Source organism: Colletotrichum karsti (assembly GCF_011947395.1).
Source record: "Colletotrichum karsti strain CkLH20 chromosome Unknown Scaffold10, whole genome shotgun sequence".
In the NCBI taxonomy this organism is placed as follows: domain Eukaryota; kingdom Fungi; phylum Ascomycota; class Sordariomycetes; order Glomerellales; family Glomerellaceae; genus Colletotrichum; species Colletotrichum karsti.
In genome coordinates this window covers 240,946-259,207 of record NW_024065910.1, presented here as the reverse complement: position 1 = coordinate 259,207, position 18,262 = coordinate 240,946, and the positions used below count along the sequence as shown (strand labels likewise).

The following is an 18,262-nucleotide window of genomic DNA, read 5'->3' as shown; positions in this document are numbered from 1 at the left end:
TCGACTAATAAAACCAGCGGTGTACGAGAGGCTGTGGGGATCTGGATGGACAAGTCCCGCCGTGTAAGGTACACCGTTGATGCTAGCAAATGGTGTCAGTCGTGGTGATTCGTGCGTCTACCGCCGCAACTCGCCTTGTACGACGCTGTCCGGGACGGCAAGCGTGGTGCAGCCTCCGTCCTGAGCACCTCAACTGTGATCGCCTCACGTTAAAAACTGTGCAGTATTCCGCACATGGTTCGCAGGGCTCAAGGGCCAGGCTCTACCCTTATGATTGTTTGCAGCTCACTGGGCAGCAATACATGAAAGTGCCACGTGATAAGGCTGCAGGGATTACTTCCAGGTGTTCAACAAGCTTGCCTTGATGCTCCACGTCGTCTATGCAGTGTAGCCAATTCGTGGCTTGCGGCGTTACGATAGCTGCCCCCCGCCAGCTATTATCTCATAAGGACGTACTTCACAGGCCAATCACCTGCGACATACTGCAGCCACTCTCCCGAAAAGCCCCAAATGCTGCAATAGGTAACCAATGATAATAAATTAGGCCTTCAATTGGAAAAGGGCTGCGTACGTGACCTGCTGGTGGCAAATCGTATGGCTCTTCAAACGGGGCGGGGGTGGAGCGGCAAACCATCTTCAAGGTACTACCTTCCGCACATGGAGTCTTGGACCAGAACTAGACGCGCATTCCATTACAACCGGACAAAGTTCATGAGACTTATGTCTTCCGAGTAGCACTTCAGAAGTGACTGGAGCCGAAGAGCAGCGCGATGGAAACGGATGGATACCAATATATTGGATGTCTTGTAATTCTTAGAACGGATGAACCACCGAACTAGTAGCAGATCACCGTACACTTTGGGGTCAGTTTGCCCGCACGTCAAGCAGGCTGAGCTGCAAGTCAGCAAATCTGCCTTGAATAGGTGCATGACATTCGCATCCATTTAGAAGAGGGTGTGAAGAGTCACAATGTGATTAGACTCGATGAAGTCCCACTAGCCCGAATCGTCCATCATGTCGTGCTGTGTGCATGGTATGAATGTTTGACACAGCCCACATCGGCTGAGTAAATGTAGGAGTAGAGAAGCACTGATGGTCGCGCATCATTGATTCCCCTTAAATTGCGAAATCCCTGTAGACACTCTTCTCCCAAGATCTTCTGTCAATCATGTTTTCGATGTCTCACCGATAAGATTGTAGCACTCCTACAATGGTGGTCTCACTTGAAGAAGACGTGGCAGGCGAGTTCGAAACTTTTGTCAAGGACTACATTAACCTTCATAACTGCTTCGGCATTGATTACCATGATAAGCGACGATCTTTTATTCCACAGCCTGCTCTAGCTGAGTTTTGGAGCACAGAAAAGCTCAGCCATGTTCTGTCGAAAGTGCCTGGGATTCAGACGGAGTCTTGGAATGGTGCTGCTGTCGAGGATTACCTCGCGGTCTTCTCCGTTCTCGTTCTTCTTCGGCGACATGAAACATTTGGGCACTTCACTCACGCAAAGCTCAACGATCAAAAGCTTCCCTTAACCACACCGGAGGATTACCAGAACATCGATCCACAGCTGGAGGCTATACTCCCGGAGTTTATCAAACTGCAGTGGCAGTTTTGCCCTTTTTCTTTCGACAACGGCTCTGGTCACATACCAAGACATTTAAACCTCCAGCCTGACATCATTCTTCCCATTCTGCGGAAAGTAAGGTTGAATGTGAGCGAACACAGCTACCAAACCCATGGACTTGCTACTATCTACAAGGCTGAGCTGCATCCTCTTTGTGGGCGACCCGCAGACACTGTAAGTTGACAAAAGCCTCATTCTGAAAGTCATGCGAGGCTGACAATGCGACTCGAGGTCGTTTTGAAAGAATACCATGAAGGGAATGAACATGCGAAGAAGCTCCACGAGGCCGAGCGGAGTGCGTACGCGCAGGTTCAATCTAGCACAGTTGCAAGTATCAAAACATGCTACGAGTCTTTCGAATTATGTGGGCGCAATACGTTGGTATTGGAGTATGCTCCAGGAGGCACACTTCGCTCGACTTTTGAGGAAGATAGACCGCCAGTGAATGACTGGCAGCGCGAGCGATTTTGGACAAGGATCTTCGGTTTGTTGGATGGATTATCCGCAATTCATAAACTCGCCGCTCGCGAAAAGCTGAAAGGGTACGCCGGGTGATGCTCGGTTTCGATTGCTTTAGAAAATACGATACTCACTATTGTTTTAGATCCCACGGGTTCGTCAGACCACAGAGCGTTATGATCTGCGGCAATGTCTCAAAGGATGCCAACGGCGCTTCTTTCAAATTCGCAGATATGGGGTCATCGTATTTCAGCGAACGAGTTAACTATGCGCAGCGCGAATCGCATGGCACGGGTAGGCATGAATGCTTCTTGCCGTTTTGAATCAAGAAAGCGCTGACGTGAGTAAAGTACCCGGAGTCGACACTTCTCGCACTATTGTGGGCGACCTCCAGGACTTTGGTGCCATATTGAGCGAAGCTCTCATTTGGTCGGTGTTCGGTGAAACAGGCCGCATTGCTTACAAGAAGGAGCGAATTGCCAACACACAGCTTCGGGTTTTCGACGTTGCCGAACGCTGGCACAACCGCACTATCGAGGCAACAGGCGGTGTTGCGAAAGCTCTGAGTAGACTTATCCTAGAGTTGGTGAATGCTACCGGTCCCTCGCAGATAGGCAACTACACTTCTTTCCTGGCGAAGTGGAAAAGTGTGGCCGCTAGTTTGAGGACAGACAACATTCGGAGCGACCTGCCAGGAAATAGGCCGCCATGTTGGCCACGTTCTACGCAACCTTTCATGTTATTTGGTCAAGATAACGCCAAAAACATAGAGCTCGATGGTGTTACGGACTCAGGGTATCATACATTGTCCAGGGGCGATGGCCCAAGCACCGAGGACGCAGGAACAACGAACATGGATTTCGACGACAATGCAACAATAATGACTAACAATGAGGCATTGAACTTGACGCCAGACGAAAAGGATCAAGGAGTCAACGAGTTTGCGGGGCATCTCTACAATGCTGTCAAATCAGACCTCGATGTCGAAGCTTGCAATCCTGGTCCTGGGAGGAGTATGCTCTCACTGTTAAAAGCCTTTTCTGTGAAGCTCGCCGCTGCTGAACCGACAGATGATGCAAAGTACATCAGCACTTTCGTCAGGGCCCACCGCAAGTAAGCATTCCAAGTGAGGCACTCATAACCGCAGTGAACGAGCTCACAACCCTGTCATAGACGTATTGCGACCGAATTTGAACGCCTCGCCGAAAGTCCAGCAACAGGAAGAGTCAGTCCGATTTTACCCAGCCCCAGCATTGAGAGCCTAGAAGAACCAGATCTGTTTCGAAGCAACACAAAGTCTCCAACCCCTAGTGAGAAAGTATCACAATGGGACGAGGGTGGAAGCGCCATGTATGATGATTTTGAGGAGTCGCATGACTGTTGGGGAGACGACAATGACGAGTCAGACGCAGCCAACCTGGATGACAACTTCGAAGGATTCTCAAAATACAAAAGCGAACTCGCAAAGTCAGAAGCGTTTGCATGGCTGGTCTACATGGTAAAGCAACAATCACGCATTAGCTGGAGCAACGCTCCCACTGTTGCCCGGATTCGCGAGGCCTTGCTACGTCCTTCGGGAAAAACAGCACATAGCCAAACAGAAGAAATGGTTCTGTTTCGGATACCTTGGAAACCTCGTGCTTTTTGCAAGCAGCAAGAATACCCGGATTACCAGTCTTTGGAGAGGGCCTTAACGCTCAGCGGGTTGTCGACTGAGTTGCAACTGCTTCCCTGCCTTCAATACGCCCGGCAGTGCTGGCCTCTCTTAGGGGAATCGGTGGTTCGAGGATTCATTTCTTCTCTGGATCGACGGTCAAACACGCATGGATGGATACATCAGCCACAAGGATCGGGTTCGTCATCAGTCACTTTTCCACTTTGAGCTACGGTACTGACGACTTTTAGTTCGCTTACCTGATGATACGGTTCTGGCTTTTGAGACAGAGCCTGGGATAGTTACAGTAGAATGCAAGGGTACCACAGATTCGATTTCCGAGGTTGCGGTTGTACTATCCTGGCTCGCTTCATCGTTACGAGAAGGCAATTCTACACATCGAGTTACCTACATCACCCCCACGATATCGCCGGCGCCACGAGTGGGCCCACTTCCGTCTCTCAGTATTAAGCATTTTGGCTGCACTCATTACGTCATGAAATTCCAAGAGGAAGATCTGGACATACAAGAGCTGGGAGACATCCGTGGTACCTGCTGGCGCAGCCTTCTTGGAAGAGCCGTCGTTGCCAACGGCTTTCCAGTCTTGACCCGCAAAAAGGGCATGGAAGGACTGGAGATACCCCTGCCTGTCATGGCGAGTTTACTCGGATCTGATTACCTGACATCGTTTCGCGGCCAACTCTTCCTGAAGGGCTTCAACGCAGCAGTCGTTCCCCAATCTTGTACAGACGCTATTGTGTTATGGCACCTGGTTATCAATGAGAACGGCGATAGGTTGCCCTACACTGATGACAGAATATCGTCACAGAATTGCCAGACTCAACTCGATTCGGCACTGGATCTTGGAAGCGCGCGACATATTCTGGGTTGGACACCAAATGCATCACACAACATAGGTAAGTCCTGGTTTCAAAAGACCGTAGGCACACATCTAACACGAAACAAAGGATCGGCCACTGCAAACTATGACAAACTTTGGGCAGATCCTGGCTTCACCAGTCCCGAACTTGTTTTGGAAAAAGTCATCTTTCAGTTGGGAATGGGTCCCATCACTTGTGGCACCGAATTCGCCATTGGCAAGAAAGACCCGTCAACAACCATCATCCGCGGAGATATTGCGTACTTACGGAGCATTGAAGCTCTCCTTGGAAGTTATGTTGTACTTTACGATACCCGAGATTGTCGGGCCTGGCTTTCGAATGGCGCCAGTGCTTTGCTGCATCTTACACGTGCCTCGTTGAGGTATAGCCTCCAAGGGAATTTTGCTGCGCAATATGTATGTCAAGAAGCCGACTTCGTTGGCCAAGGGACCGATCCCAGTCCTCAGGCCGCTTTGGACTTTTTATGCGACATGGAAAAGTTACGAAAGCCTCTTTTTCGCCGGAACTCCCAGGAAAGCGAGTCATACAGCAGTTTCGGTCATCGTGTGGAAGAGATTATGCGGTCACTGGAACAGCTTCTCGATTACCAGGTGCAAGTCAGCTCACCGGGGAAGCCGGTGAGACTATCACCAAGAGGCAACTTAGAAGGTTATAGCTTCATGAAGGTTGCTACTAGGAGGCCCATCGCGCCATGCGCGGTCTCATTGAAGCAATTCCGACAGGCTGGGAAGTCATGGGTCGACTTCACCAGAGCCATCAACGCAGTCACACTTTTTGGCAAGGGCTTCGGCGAGCTGATCACTCCAGTAGAAGGCTCAATTGGCGACTGCTCCAAATGGCAAAGCTTGCCAAAAGGCAAAGACTATTTGGGAGTTAGCGTCTATGACTTGAAGAGAATACTTGACGAAAGAGGAGACACTGGCACACAACCTCCTCAGCTAGCTCCGGGAATCGTGTGGCACAGGCCATCCCGACTCTTCGAGGACTGTGCCTGCGGTAAAGAGCGGAAAAGACGGCAACGGATGCATTCATGCGACAGGGTCCAAGTCCTTCTTCCGCAATCATTGAACCTCTCTCGAAAGTCGCCTGCTAACACCCATCCCGATTTAACGAAGCCAAATGGCGCCGTGATATTCGGTAGGAGCCCTTTGTTTCCTTTCCGATGGCCAGAAAAGGGTGATCCTGAGCTGGACTCTGGTGGCGAGGAAACGACCGATGATCTGGAAGATACCGAGCTTGCTGAAAGCCTGGTTTCATTGATGTCTTCGCCTACACAGCCAACAAGTCGTGGCGCATCATCAAGCACAGGGCAAGAAACATCCAAAACAACCACTGAAACAGTAAGCACAGTTGACGATGCTGTCATCGAGGATGAAGGAAAGGTTCCCCAGCTTGAAGAGGTAAAGCCGGCTGCAGACATGACAGTCAATAGATTGACGCTCGCACGACGGTGGAAAGATTGGAAAGATAAGAACCTGGCGAAAGGGGTTTTCAAGGGCGCGAAGCAATTTGGAGGTTAATCTCATGTTTCACTAATTCCCATTCCGTTTTCTCACTATTGTTCGCTGGCCTTCTGAGCTTCTGATGTGACCGTAGAGAGGCTGCGTAGAGAATTCCAAGCAGTTTTAATGGAAGATTGTGACTTGAAAAGACAAACGGCAGACAGCACGACTGTGCTTCCGTCCTTGCCTTGATTGAATACTTACGGTAGGCCTGGGCCTGAAGCCATGTGCTGCCTCCCCCCTCGGAAGCTGTGATGCCGGACTCCGCAGTGGAAAGCCAGATCTGGAAATTATGCAAACTAATAGAATCCGACTTCAGGCAGCCAGTTCTCTTAATACTGAGTCTGGGGTGCAAAAGAAGGGAACTCCTCGGCGGTCAAGTAAACCGTCGGGATGGGCCTTTGACCATGACGGATTCGAAGATCAAGCACCTTCTCATGGCTGTTGGTAATGCATCACATCCAAGTGTACTGATGGCGCTTGAACTGATAATTTACTCCCTCAACCAAAAGAATGTGCAGCGCTTTCCGGCACTGAACGGTGAGTGGCGCTTGAGAAGTGGTAGTTTTCTCGAGTTCCGAGAGACCAACAACGAGTTCGTACTTCAGTCATCCTGTTCTTGCCGGCTTGAAATATCCACGATCTCCTTATCAGCTGTTGAATTGGTTGAATACGAAAAACGAAGAGAAACAACACCTCTCCTCATGACACAACTCACCTAAGAAGGAATAAATATTGGCTCGCGCCTATAGCTATCCAGCAAATACCAACTTCCCGTACGCTCCTCCGCCTGGACTCTCTGGACACTCATTGTTAACATAGTTCGAGTGATGAAGCGCGGTCGGTACTGACTGATAATAATGTGGTCTCCCTTCCTCATCTGGCACGTATTCTTGCCCCCGAGGTTGATCTCTCGAACCCCGAACTCGTCCTTTCGGATCCAGAGATTCTCCCCCGGCGCTCCGGGCTCGCCTCCGCACAGTCCAAAGGGAGGGACAGACCGTCTCTCGCTGAGGACGCTCACTTGCACGTCGCGGCGGAACTCGATGTGTCGTACGCACCCGTCGCCGCCGGGAAACCCACCACGACCACCGGATCCTCTCCTGATCCCGAACTCGTGCAGAATGCATGGGTACCGCCGCTCGAGGGACTCCGGGTCGGTGATTCGGGTGTTCGTCATGTGCACATGGACGCCGGACTGGCCGGCCCAGCTCGGACCGGCGCCGGCTCCGCCTGCAATCGTCTCCGACGTGTCAGTTGAGATTTGCTCCGTGAAACCGCGGGTTGCTGCTTACTTCATAGTACCCAAAGCCCGGCTTCGCCTTCCCGTCAACAACCTCGCCTCCGTACCCGAACGTCAGGTTGTTACACGTGCCTTGGCTGGCTGCGGCGGCCTGGAAAGCCCTCAGCACGAGGTCGGTCACTCGTTGCGACGTCTCCACGTTCCCTCCCACGGTCGCCGCCCCCAGAGAAGGAGACAGTATCGTGCCGGCGGGAAGAATGACGTTGATTGGCGCAAGACAGCCCTGGTTCAGAGGGATGTCTTCTTTGACCAGCGACCGCAGGACGTAGATGATTGCGCTGAACGTGATGGCTCTCGGGGCGTTGAGGTTTCCGTATACCTCGCGGCTGGTGCCGGTGAAATCGAACTCGGCAGAGCCCTCCTCGCGGTTGATGTGGATCTTCAGTACCAGTCGCGACCCGTCGTCCATCTGGTCCTCGGCCTCGAGCGGGAGACCGCTGAACTGGTCGTGGACCCGCCTGAGAAGGTTTCTTACCACCTTCTCGGCGTTGTCCTGGATGCCGAGCATGTATTTCTGCGTCAAAGTCAGCTGATGTTTTGCATGAGAAAGAGTACTCGAAATAGCTCACCTGCACAGTAGCAAGTCCGTACTCCCGGATCGACTCGTGGATGAGTCTGATGCCCTTCTGATTCGCCGCAATCTGGGCCTTCAGGTCGCTGACGTTGTCGTTCCACGTCCTCGTGCCAGATGATCCCGGGTACGACGCCGGTCTCTTCAACATAATCTCAGAAAGCCCCTCTTCGTCAAACTTTCCGTTGTTGACCAGCTTAAAAGACGTGAACGAGGCGCCCTCCTGCCAGATCTCCTTCGAGTGAGGGGGCATCGACCCCGCCGCGATGCCACCTATATCGGCATGATGAGCCCGCGACGCGGTCCAAAACAAAACCTCATTCGTGTCTTCGTCGATGACGGGGGAGATGACGGTGATATCCGGAAGATGAGATCCCCCAGCCGCGGGATGGTTCGAGACGAGCACGTCGCCAGGCCGCAGCGTCTTCCCCCACTTTTCGGCTTGATAGGCCACGGCATAACTCATCGCTCCGAGATGGCAGGGGATATGCGGCGCGTTGGCGACGAGCCCGCCCTGCGGCGAGAAGATGGCGCAGGAGTAGTCGAGGCGTTCCTTGATGTTGATGGACACCGAAGTCAGCTGGAGCGAGCGCCCCATCTGCTCCGCGATGCTCATGAACCGGTGGCCGAACACGGAAAGCTGAATGGGGTCGATGGCGTCACTGTACTCCGAAACCTCGGCGGTCCCACCCGACTGCGATGACTCTTCTCGGTCCAGCACGAGATGGTGGGGAAGCACGACGGCAGACCATTCACGCTGAACCATGATCGTCTGCGTCTGGTCGAGAATGATGGCGGGGCCGCGCACCTTGTCGCCGGGAGCGAGATCTTCGAGCTTGAAGAGGTTCACCTCGTGCCAGCTGCCGCCGGTGTAGAGTCTCGTCTGTTTGACGCTCTTTTCCGAAGATGCGGTGCTCGTGACGAGACCCGCGAGGACGGACGACACGCTGGGTATCTCGGTCCCTGCCGTCTTGCCGAGGGCGCGCACGCGGATGTCCTCGACGAGAATGCCTCGGTCAAGCACGAATCCGAACTCCTCTTCATGGTGCTTGACGAATTTGCCGGCGAAGTCCCAGGAGTCGACCGGTTTCCGGATCATCAGGGAGCTGTTGGTTCCCTGGTATCGTAGGTTGAGGTACAGCTCGTATTCGATATGCTGGTCTGAAAACCCTTGGGCGGTTAGCGTGGCACCAGCCTCCTGTGTAAGAGTATTGAACTCCGTCGCCAGTTGTTCATCACCCATATCGCATAGCTGTGCTGCTCTGGGGCGCTGAATCTCGTGCGTCAAGTCTGCCAGGGCCATCCCGTATGCCGAAAGAATGGAGGAGTACCGATGGATCACCACCTGGCGGATGCCCAGGGCTTCGGCGACGTCGCAGGCGTGCTGGCCGCCGGCGCCGCCAAACGTCGCCAGCACGTGTTCCGAGGTGCGGATGCCTCTACCCTCGGTGAGGGATCGGATCGGTCTGCTCATGCTCTCGTTGGCCACCCGCAAGAAGCCGCTCGCGACCTCTTCCGGGGTAAAGGACTTGCCGTCTTCTTCGTTGATCTTGATGGTGAGATTTTCAAAAGCTCGAGCGGCTGCTTCGTAATCGAGAGGCTCGTTCTCGTCGGGACCGAATATGGCGGGAAAGTATTCAGGGCGGAGGCGGCCTAGGAACAGGTTGGCATCGGTGACCGTGAGAGGGCCGCCTTTCCGGTAGCAAACAGGTCCCGGGTGTGCTCCGGCGGACTGTCCTTTGTTAGAGACCTTCCACCTTTCATCGTGAGCGAAGCACTCACGTCTGGGCCGATGGCAAATAACCCGTTCCTCCAATGCAAAATCGAACCCCCGCCTGCCGCGACCGTGTTGATGTCCAGCTGCGGCGTTTGGAGCGTAACCTCGGCAGTCTCCGTCTCGAATACGTGGTCATAGGATCCCGAGAAGCGGCTGACGTCCGTCGAAGTACCGCCCATATCGAAACTGATGACGGGCATCTTCTTGTCAGTGTCGTAGCACGAACGCGCGAAGCCAATGACGCCGCCTGCCGGGCCGGACAAGATCGCACGCAGCCCGGAGAACTTCTGCCACAGGCAGAGACCGCCGTCGCTTTGCATGAACAGAAGCCTGCCTGCCACGGCATCCAGCCCGCCCTTGAAACCGCTGCCGAAGTTCTCGACGTAGCGCTTGATCAGGGGTGAGAGGTAGGCATCGGCGGTGGCCGAGTTTCCTCTCGACACCATCTTGATCTGCAAACAGAGTCAGAAGGCCATTTGCGTAGCATTCTGTCGAGTGTGACGTACCGTGGGTTGAAGCTCTGATGAGACGGAGACGTCGAACCCCATATCCCGAGCAAGTTGAGCGACCTGGCTCTCGTGATCCGGGTATAGATAGGAATGGATGAAACAGATCGCCAAGCTGTTGATGCCCTGGGCCTGGAGATCCTCGAGTTGCGCCCTGACGATATCCAAGTCGGGCCTTTTCAAAATCCGAACCGGCTCGCCGGTCAAACCCTCAACCAGCGCGTTGTCGCTGTCGATGTCGATCGGCTGCTTCTCGGGGTTCTCCAGGAACTCCTCCATGGTCACCCGCTCGTCGACCTCCACCACCGTGTCGTACAGGTTCTGGAGTTTGTGAATGCTGAGATCGAAGATGTGCGGTCGCGCCTGATTCCCGATGACCAGCAGATCGCGAAATCCCTTGGTAGTCAAAAGCGCGACACGTTCGCCTTGACGCTCGAGAAGAGCGTTAGTCGCGATTGTCGTACCCATGCGGATCGACTCCACGTCGGAAATGTCCAAGGGCTCGTCGCGCGGAATTGAAGTACCGCGGTAGAATGACAAGACGCGCCGGATTCCTTCCGTCGGGGCGTCGTTGTAGTTCCGCGGGTCGACTGACAACAGTTTGAAGACCATCTCGGGCTCGGACGAGCCGGGGATGTAGGCGTGGACATCGGTGAAAGTACTGCCGCGATCTTTACGAGAGTCAGTAAGCGATCATGTAATTGGATTATTAGAACGCGGGCTAGCCTCACCAATGGCGATTCTGATTTTCTTCTGAGTATATCCAAGGGAGCCCATCTTGGCGAATTTGGTGATGGAAGATTCGATCTCGACGTTACCAATTTCACTAATACAGATACTCAGAAATCTTGACCAGGAATACGGTCATATTATGGCACCCGACGTGATAAGTACGAGGCTCTCTCTCTGTGTGTTAGAATCAACCAAAACGCCCGAACTCGGCGATGATATCCGGAGCGGGTCTCCGGCCTGGGGTATCTTGGAGCCCCCCGATCGGTGGGGGCAATGCGGAGGGAAAGAAGCGGGTTGGTGGCCCGAGGCAGCTCAGATAAGACAAAAGGCCTTTCGGTGACCGCTGCCGATATCTTGATTAAAGCCAAGATGTCGGCTCCTGACCCCTCATTTTCCGAACGACTTTCGGTTTGATCTGCAACCGGCGACAGTTCGGTTGATCTAGCCGCTGATGACGCACCTTTCTATGCACGATCGTGCTTTGGCAACAGTGCCGTGGATTATCACATACTATCACAAGGTCATGGTTCAGCAAGGGTCTCATTATCTCGTCATGGCGAAGGCGATATCTGCACCGTCGATATGTAGTATTCTCGTGCCGCCAGGCCGTCATGCGGCTTGTGGTACGCAGCATTCCGAACGGTGGGTGGCCGGGAAGCATGTTAAAAGACGTGTGATGTCAATTAGGACGTTAAATTCAGCTCATTTCAAGTTACACATCGACTCAATCGCCTGCATCAAACTTTCCATTGCGCTAGGCTTTTCGCGTAGAAGCAGATGACCGTTACGTTTCTTTTTCCATTATGTCGGACCTAAAGCAGGAAGGTAGTAATTCAAAAGTCATCAATGAGCAGGCTTTCGAAGATCAACATGCCTCTTCCAGTGGGTTTCAAATCGACCGAGAAAGAGAAGACAAGGTCGTGAGAAAACTTGATCTTGCTCTCACACCAGTACTCTTCGTTGTCTATCTCTCATGCTTCATTGACAGATCAAACATAGGTGCGTCGGCTTTCACCCGCGGTCCTCACCGGGATTTTCACGTTTGTGTTTCGCTCACCTCTCATAGGCAATGTCAAGGTTGCAGGGCTCCTCGAAGACATTGGGGCTACCGAACAGCAGTTTTCGACCGCTGTTTCCCTCTTTTTCGTCACGTATGTCCCTGTCGAGGTGCCTGCCGTCATCCTTGTTAAGCGCTTCGAACCGCGATTTGTCTTGACCGTTCTCTGTGTCATATGGTCTGTCGCCACCATTGCAAACGGTCTCATAGCCAACGTCGGTGGTCTCTACGCATGTAGACTCGTCTTGGGCTTTTGCGAGGGCGGTTTGTTCCCGTCTCTCAACATGTACTTGACAATGGTCTACAAACGAGACGAGCTAGCCAAGAGGACTTCCTACTTGGTATCATGCACGGCACTATCTGGTGCCTTCGGCGGGCTTCTCGCCTATGGTCTACTCCAAATGGATGGTGTAGGTGGCTATGCCGGCTGGAGATGGGTTTACCTCATTGAGGGGGCATTTAGCATTCTTTGTGCCTTCGCGGTATGGTTCGGCCTCCCGAGCGACATCCGCAAGGCGTACTTTCTCAACACTGAGGAGAGACAAGTCATGGAAATTCGTCATCAGCAGAGATTGGATTACATGGGCAGTGAGGAATTCGACTGGGCCGAAGTCAAGCTCGCATTTCTTGACCCCAAGACGTGGCTTTCGTGAGTGAATTCCCCCGCGGTTGTGACTTGAATGGCTTTGTCTCAGACATGCAACTGACTTGATTGTAGCGCGTGGACCCAGTTCTGCCAGAACATTCTGACGAACGGCTTCGGAACCTTCTTGCCATCTATCCTCCGGGCAATGGGACACGATACCCTGGCCGCCAACTACCTGACTGTTCCAGTCTACTGCCTCGGTGCTTTGGCCTTCTTCACCTTCGCATTCCTCTCCGACAAGTACGCAAAATGCGGAATGGTGAGTTGAAGTATCAAATTTCACAACGCGTGATTAAGAGCTTAATGTTCGGGATTTAGTTTCTCTTCGGCACCAATATCCTGGGCGCCGTCGGCTACGCCATTCTCATAGGTGTCAGTAACAATGCGGTCAAGTACTTTGCCTGCTTTGTATGTACCATCGCCGTCTACAACGGAACCGGCCTCAATCTTGCATGGCTCAATGTCAACACGGCCCCCCAGTGTAAGTCCCGCGACAAAAGGCTCGGATCGTAAAAGCCGGAATGGATGCTGACAACAGACGGATAGATCGAAGGGCCACTGCGATTGGAATACAGCAAACAATAGGGAACTCGGCTGGTGCTGTTGCTGGCCAGATCTATAGCGACTCTCCGTATTTGCTCGGCAATAGCTTTTCTCTCGGGGCTATCTTCGTGGCAGAGTGTCTAGTTGCGGTTCATTGGTTCTACCTAAAGAGAATGGAAAGGGCAAAGAAGGCTATCCTGGCGGGCGAAAAGGAGGATACTCGAACCAAGAAGACGGGAGATCGTGACCCGAACTTCCGTTACCGGCTCTGAAGGCCGTTGAACTGGATGGAGAATTACCAGGCCTACTGGGTTCAAGAACGGATATCCAGATCCGAACGTCAATTATTCAGTCGCGAGAGAATTACCAGATCCGGCACTGCCGAGTTCGCCGATGCCCGTACGTCCTCTCCGCTATCCTAATCAACAAACGATGACAACAGCACCTGGCTAAGCATACACCCGGTGGTGCTCACCAACCATTGGAAGTGCTCGCGTAGGTGAGATTGAGGTCATTCTCGAGTACTGAGGTCAAATACCGAAGCTTCGGGCCGGAGAGGATACCCCGCTGTTCCTCCGACACGTGGCCGGGGCCGGGGCCGGTTTAGTGGGGAATGTGGGAAAGACGAAGTTTCCCACATCACGCCGCGTACGTCGCATTTTCCCACACACAGCCACTCTTTCTTGTATTGAAGGGCTCGTCTATGATGCGAATTCCATCTCAATAGCAACCTCGAGTGCCATTTCTGTTAACATGCCGGGCTTTGATCTTGTTTAATGCGGGGTACGGGGACGATCGATGTCACCGTGTTCGTGATGCGAGTCAAGGACAACGATCGAGTCCGTGTTACGGCCCGATTTGACGTTTAATCTCCGAAACCTTAGAGCATGCTTCAATGTTTAGCCATGAAGCATGGACACTTCGTATATATTGACTGTTCGAGCTCGTGAGAGTTGAGGCTCACGGGTTCATCGCATCACGTTCAAGCGCATACTTCTTGTTTCTCCAGTTGATACCCAGCCATACAGACACAATGAAGACTCTTGCAGCTCTCGGACTCGTCGCGGCTGTGGTTGCCACAGACCATGGACCTTCGGTTTGTACCCACAGCAACAGCGCTCTTTGGTGACATGCTGACGAGTGAGTTGGATAGTATGGCGGCACTGGACCTTACAAGTCGGTATGTCTCGCCCATTGCCAAGCCCAGATCGACTCTGAAGTACCTCTAACACTGCAAAAGTACTACTTCGAGGTCGAATCTCTCGCCAATCACAGCTTCTACCAGCCATTGCAGTCATCCGTGGGCTCAGACCTCAAACTGCCTGTCATCGTTTGGGGCAATGGCGGTTGCAAACCTTGGTAAGACTAAGTGTCAAGTATTATTGATAGGTCCGCTAACCTTTGCACAGTATGTTCGGGAAAAGTGCTTCTCTCCCTTCCCATGTTCTCACAACTAACCGCGGAATTCAGTCGGACTCACCTTCAGAGGTTTCCTGGGAGAGGTTGCGTCTCACGGCGCCCTGGCCATCGCCACCGGACCAGCCTACGTCGACCCCGAGACTTACGTGCCGCCCGTGAACGATCCCTCTGTCAATGCATCTGGACAGAATCCCGCCTCCATGACTGCTGCCATCGACTGGGTCGTTGCCAACGCAGGCAAAGGCGACTGGAAGCACATCGACGCCTCTCGCATCGCAGTTTGGGGACAGAGCTGCGGAGGCCTCGAGTCTTACACCGCTGGACTGAACGACACTCGCGTCCAGCACATCGGCATTTTCAACAGCGGCCAGCTGAGCGAGGATGCGAGCAAGACTGTCGCCGGCAACGTCACAAAGCCCATTTTCTATCTGCTTGGTGGACCGGACGATGTTGCATACCCGAACGTGAGTGCCGCCTTTTATCTCTTCCCATGAAAACCCCGTAACGCTGACCTCAATTTATATCAGGGCGAGCGTGACTACACCCTCATTCCCGCAGGAACACCTGCCTGGAAGGGAAACCATGCGCTTGGCCACAGCGCTGCTTTCGATGCCCCCAACGGCGGCATTCCTGCCCAAGTCGGTGCTCAGATCCTGGAATGGATGCTTCGTGGAAACGAGTCCGCCAAGTCGTTCTTCACCGGAGATGCTCCCAAGGCGATTGGAGTCAATGACGTTGTGTTCAAGGACCTGAACAACGTCAAGGTTACCCCTATTCAATGAGATGCGTGGACGACGAAGCCGGAACGGGACGACTTGTGAAGTTGACGTTCAACGTAAATAGTGAAGGCTGCTCACGTCACTTCTACTGTATCTACAATTACATTCCAATTGAGTACATAATTATTGATCAATGACGATTCACACTTTCATGATATGGTAGCTGTATCCCTCTATGCCAAGTGACTGCCGATGTCAAGTCGCACATGAGCTGTACCTCACGAAACATCGAAATTGGGTCACAAACATCAAGTGCACAAACAGAACGTCAATTCCATCAATGCCATGATTACCATCGCATGACATGTGTCAAGACGCCGAGTTGCGTTTGTTCATGTGCTGAAAGGGTGTGACGTTCGTCGGGACTTGTCATTGAACTCCGGATGGACCCCTTTTTTCAGCCACATGCCTGCCGGTGAAAACAACAAAACACCAAGACCACCTTGACACTTGCGCGGCTACCAGAAGCCTTCCAATGATTAATTTCCGTTGTTTCATGCCGGAGGGCGATGATTGTTTTGCCCCACTGCCAAGACAGGAGAGTTGTCCCACAATGTGGGAGACTCCTGGGATGGGTATGTGGGAAACCGGTGACCCTTGGCGCTACGCTGTTGGGGCTCCGGATCCGCGGATAACCTACCGCACGCAGTGCTCCTGCTGGTTAGTGTGAAAGTCATGAACAAGGGTCCTGGTACAACGAAATCGGCGCGTGAAGATGATATACGGAGGACGAGCCCGGGGTATCGGGATTAGACGTGTGTGATCATTGTTGATTCCGGTCGTTTCCATGATGGCTCGTAGCTTGTGGCTCGTCTTGGCTGTATTCTCATCACTGGTCGTGGGAGATGCAAGTTCGGCATTCGTGATTACTACGAACGGCACTGTTGTTGGGGTCAATGATGCGATCAACGGAGTCCAAAGGTTCTTGGGCATTCCTTATGCAGAGCCGCCTGTTGGTGACTTGAGACTACAGCAGGCAGTGCCTTTGAGGAACACATTCGGGGTCCTCCAAGCGAGCAACTTTGGGCCTTCTTGCCTGTCCTCGAGAAATCAAGGAAATTCCAGCGAAGATTGCTTGTCTCTGAACATCTGGAGACCAACCAATGAGTCTGCAAGCAACGGCTCCTTGCCAGTGTTAGTGTGGCTGTATGGAGGTGGTTTGACCAATGGATATACTGTAAGTCCCTCTCCATCTTAAATATTCATGAGCTGCAGCTGAGAAGTTTGGCGTAGGCCGACCCGAGGTTTGAAGGCACCGCCATAACGCGAATCTCACGAGAAATCGGAAAACCAATCATTCTCGTCTCTCTTGTAAGTGCAGAACACCAGTCGAAAAGCACCGTCACTGAATTTTCACGTTAGAATTACAGACTAGGACCTTTCGGGTTCCTTAACGGCAAGGAGATGGCTGAGCTCGGGCTTCTGAACATAGGAATGCTAGACCAGCGACTTGCATTCAAATGGATCCAGGACAACATCGCGTCATTCGGCGGCGACCCCAAGAAAGTCACGTTGGCTGGAGAGTCGTAAGTTTGAGCTCCAGGGTGTGACAACATCCGCTAACTTCGAAACAGCGCCGGTGCGGTCTCCATCTACTCTCACATGATGGCGTACGGTGGAAGAGATGATGGCCTGTTTCGGGGTGCGATTCTTGAAAGCGGCGGAGCGTTTCCGCTTACACCCCCGAATACGACGGCGTTTCAGAGCACCTTCGATTCTCTCATTACCAACACGACTTGTTCTCCGTTGGTGAATGGAAGTGCTGCGGAAAAACTTGACTGCATCAGGAAGCTGCCTGTGGAAGTCTTCAGAGAGAAAGTGGGATCGTCTACGGGACAATCAGTCGATGGAGACTTCACTCGCACATCTATCCAGCGGGCTCTCCCGGCTGGGAAATACCTCAAGGTTCCGACCATAGTCGGAAGTAAGTCATATAGGGTTCATCATAAAGATACAGCCTCTAACAGCATCCAGCAAACACGGACGAGGGCACCACGTCAGCTCCAGCGGGGATTAATACGACTGAGCAACTATTTGACCCAGTGGGTAAGTGCGGTTGAACACCGAAACAACATGATGGGTCTTCTCCTTTTACTGATTAACCACACAGCCAAGGGATACTTCCGACCACAGTCGCTACCAAATGATACAGTGTCGAAGCTCATCAGCATGTACCCTACTAATCCGCGACTGGGGTGCCCATATAACACCGGTATCACTAAATTCTCCTCTGGAACCCTCGACAAAATGGCGTGTTCCATATTCGGTGACATCGTTCAGATCGGACCAGCACGCATGATTGCACAAACTCTTGCGAAAGATGGTATTCCAGTGTACAGATACCGGTTCAACCATCTGCAGTACAATACCTCTTCAGCCTCGAAGGGCATCGGGACCGGTGTAGAACAGGGGTACGTGTTCTCGAACTTGATCCCCGACCAGCCTTGGGATCAAAACATTGCGTATCAGATGTCGGCAGTATGGATCAACTTCGCCCATGATCTGGACCCCAATAGTGGATCTGCTGGTAAGTACAGCCATTATTCTTTGATTAGGCGGTTGCTAAATAAACTTGAAAGAACTGGGCCTGCCCACTTGGCCTCAATACGGGATGGAGGCCAACTCAATCGTACTCAATGGATACGGATCTTGGATCGAGTCAGATACATACCGATCAGAGGCCGTTCAGTTCATAATCGATAATGTCTTGCCAGATGGTGCATCTTAGATGGATCATTGGGGACAGATGTAGTTCATTGTACTATATACTCAAAGTGCCATATCTTCG

General features: G+C 52.6%; 4 protein-coding genes across 4 annotated transcripts; 3 read left to right on the top strand and 1 right to left on the bottom strand.

Moving 5' to 3' along the window:
• Window positions 1–1,210: 1,210 nt before the first annotated feature.
• CkaCkLH20_03938 (uncharacterized protein) lies at window positions 1,211–3,200 on the top strand (the record flags this gene model as incomplete). Its single annotated transcript, XM_038886657.1, has 4 exons — window positions 1,211–1,798; window positions 1,856–2,166; window positions 2,229–2,377; window positions 2,434–3,200. 4 exons carry the CDS (start codon window positions 1,211–1,213, stop codon window positions 3,198–3,200), a joined length of 1,815 nt encoding a protein of 604 aa, XP_038747907.1.
• Window positions 3,201–6,893: 3,693 nt separating this feature from the next.
• Window positions 6,894–11,075, bottom strand: CkaCkLH20_03937 (5-oxoprolinase; the record flags this gene model as incomplete). Its single annotated transcript, XM_038886656.1, has 7 exons — window positions 6,894–6,940; window positions 6,994–7,384; window positions 7,437–7,958; window positions 8,014–9,747; window positions 9,798–10,244; window positions 10,299–10,969; window positions 11,030–11,075. 7 exons carry the CDS (start codon window positions 11,073–11,075, stop codon window positions 6,894–6,896), a joined length of 3,858 nt encoding a protein of 1,285 aa, XP_038747906.1.
• An 801-nt stretch (window positions 11,076–11,876) lies between these two features.
• Window positions 11,877–13,548, top strand: CkaCkLH20_03936 (major facilitator superfamily transporter; the record flags this gene model as incomplete). The annotated part of the gene is made up of 5 exons (XM_038886655.1): window positions 11,877–11,912; window positions 12,030–12,736; window positions 12,806–12,992; window positions 13,052–13,214; window positions 13,280–13,548. The coding sequence occupies 5 exons, from the start codon at window positions 11,877–11,879 to the stop codon at window positions 13,546–13,548; spliced, it is 1,362 nt and encodes a 453-aa protein (XP_038747905.1).
• A 761-nt stretch (window positions 13,549–14,309) lies between these two features.
• CkaCkLH20_03935 (carboxylesterase) lies at window positions 14,310–18,202 on the top strand (the record flags this gene model as incomplete). Its single annotated transcript, XM_038886654.1, has 12 exons — window positions 14,310–14,372; window positions 14,430–14,456; window positions 14,517–14,635; window positions 14,686–14,699; window positions 14,747–15,159; window positions 15,223–15,459; window positions 16,708–16,785; window positions 16,837–17,000; window positions 17,049–17,398; window positions 17,449–17,520; window positions 17,585–18,001; window positions 18,054–18,202. 12 exons carry the CDS (start codon window positions 14,310–14,312, stop codon window positions 18,200–18,202), a joined length of 2,103 nt encoding a protein of 700 aa, XP_038747904.1.
• Window positions 18,203–18,262: the final 60 nt, after the last annotated feature.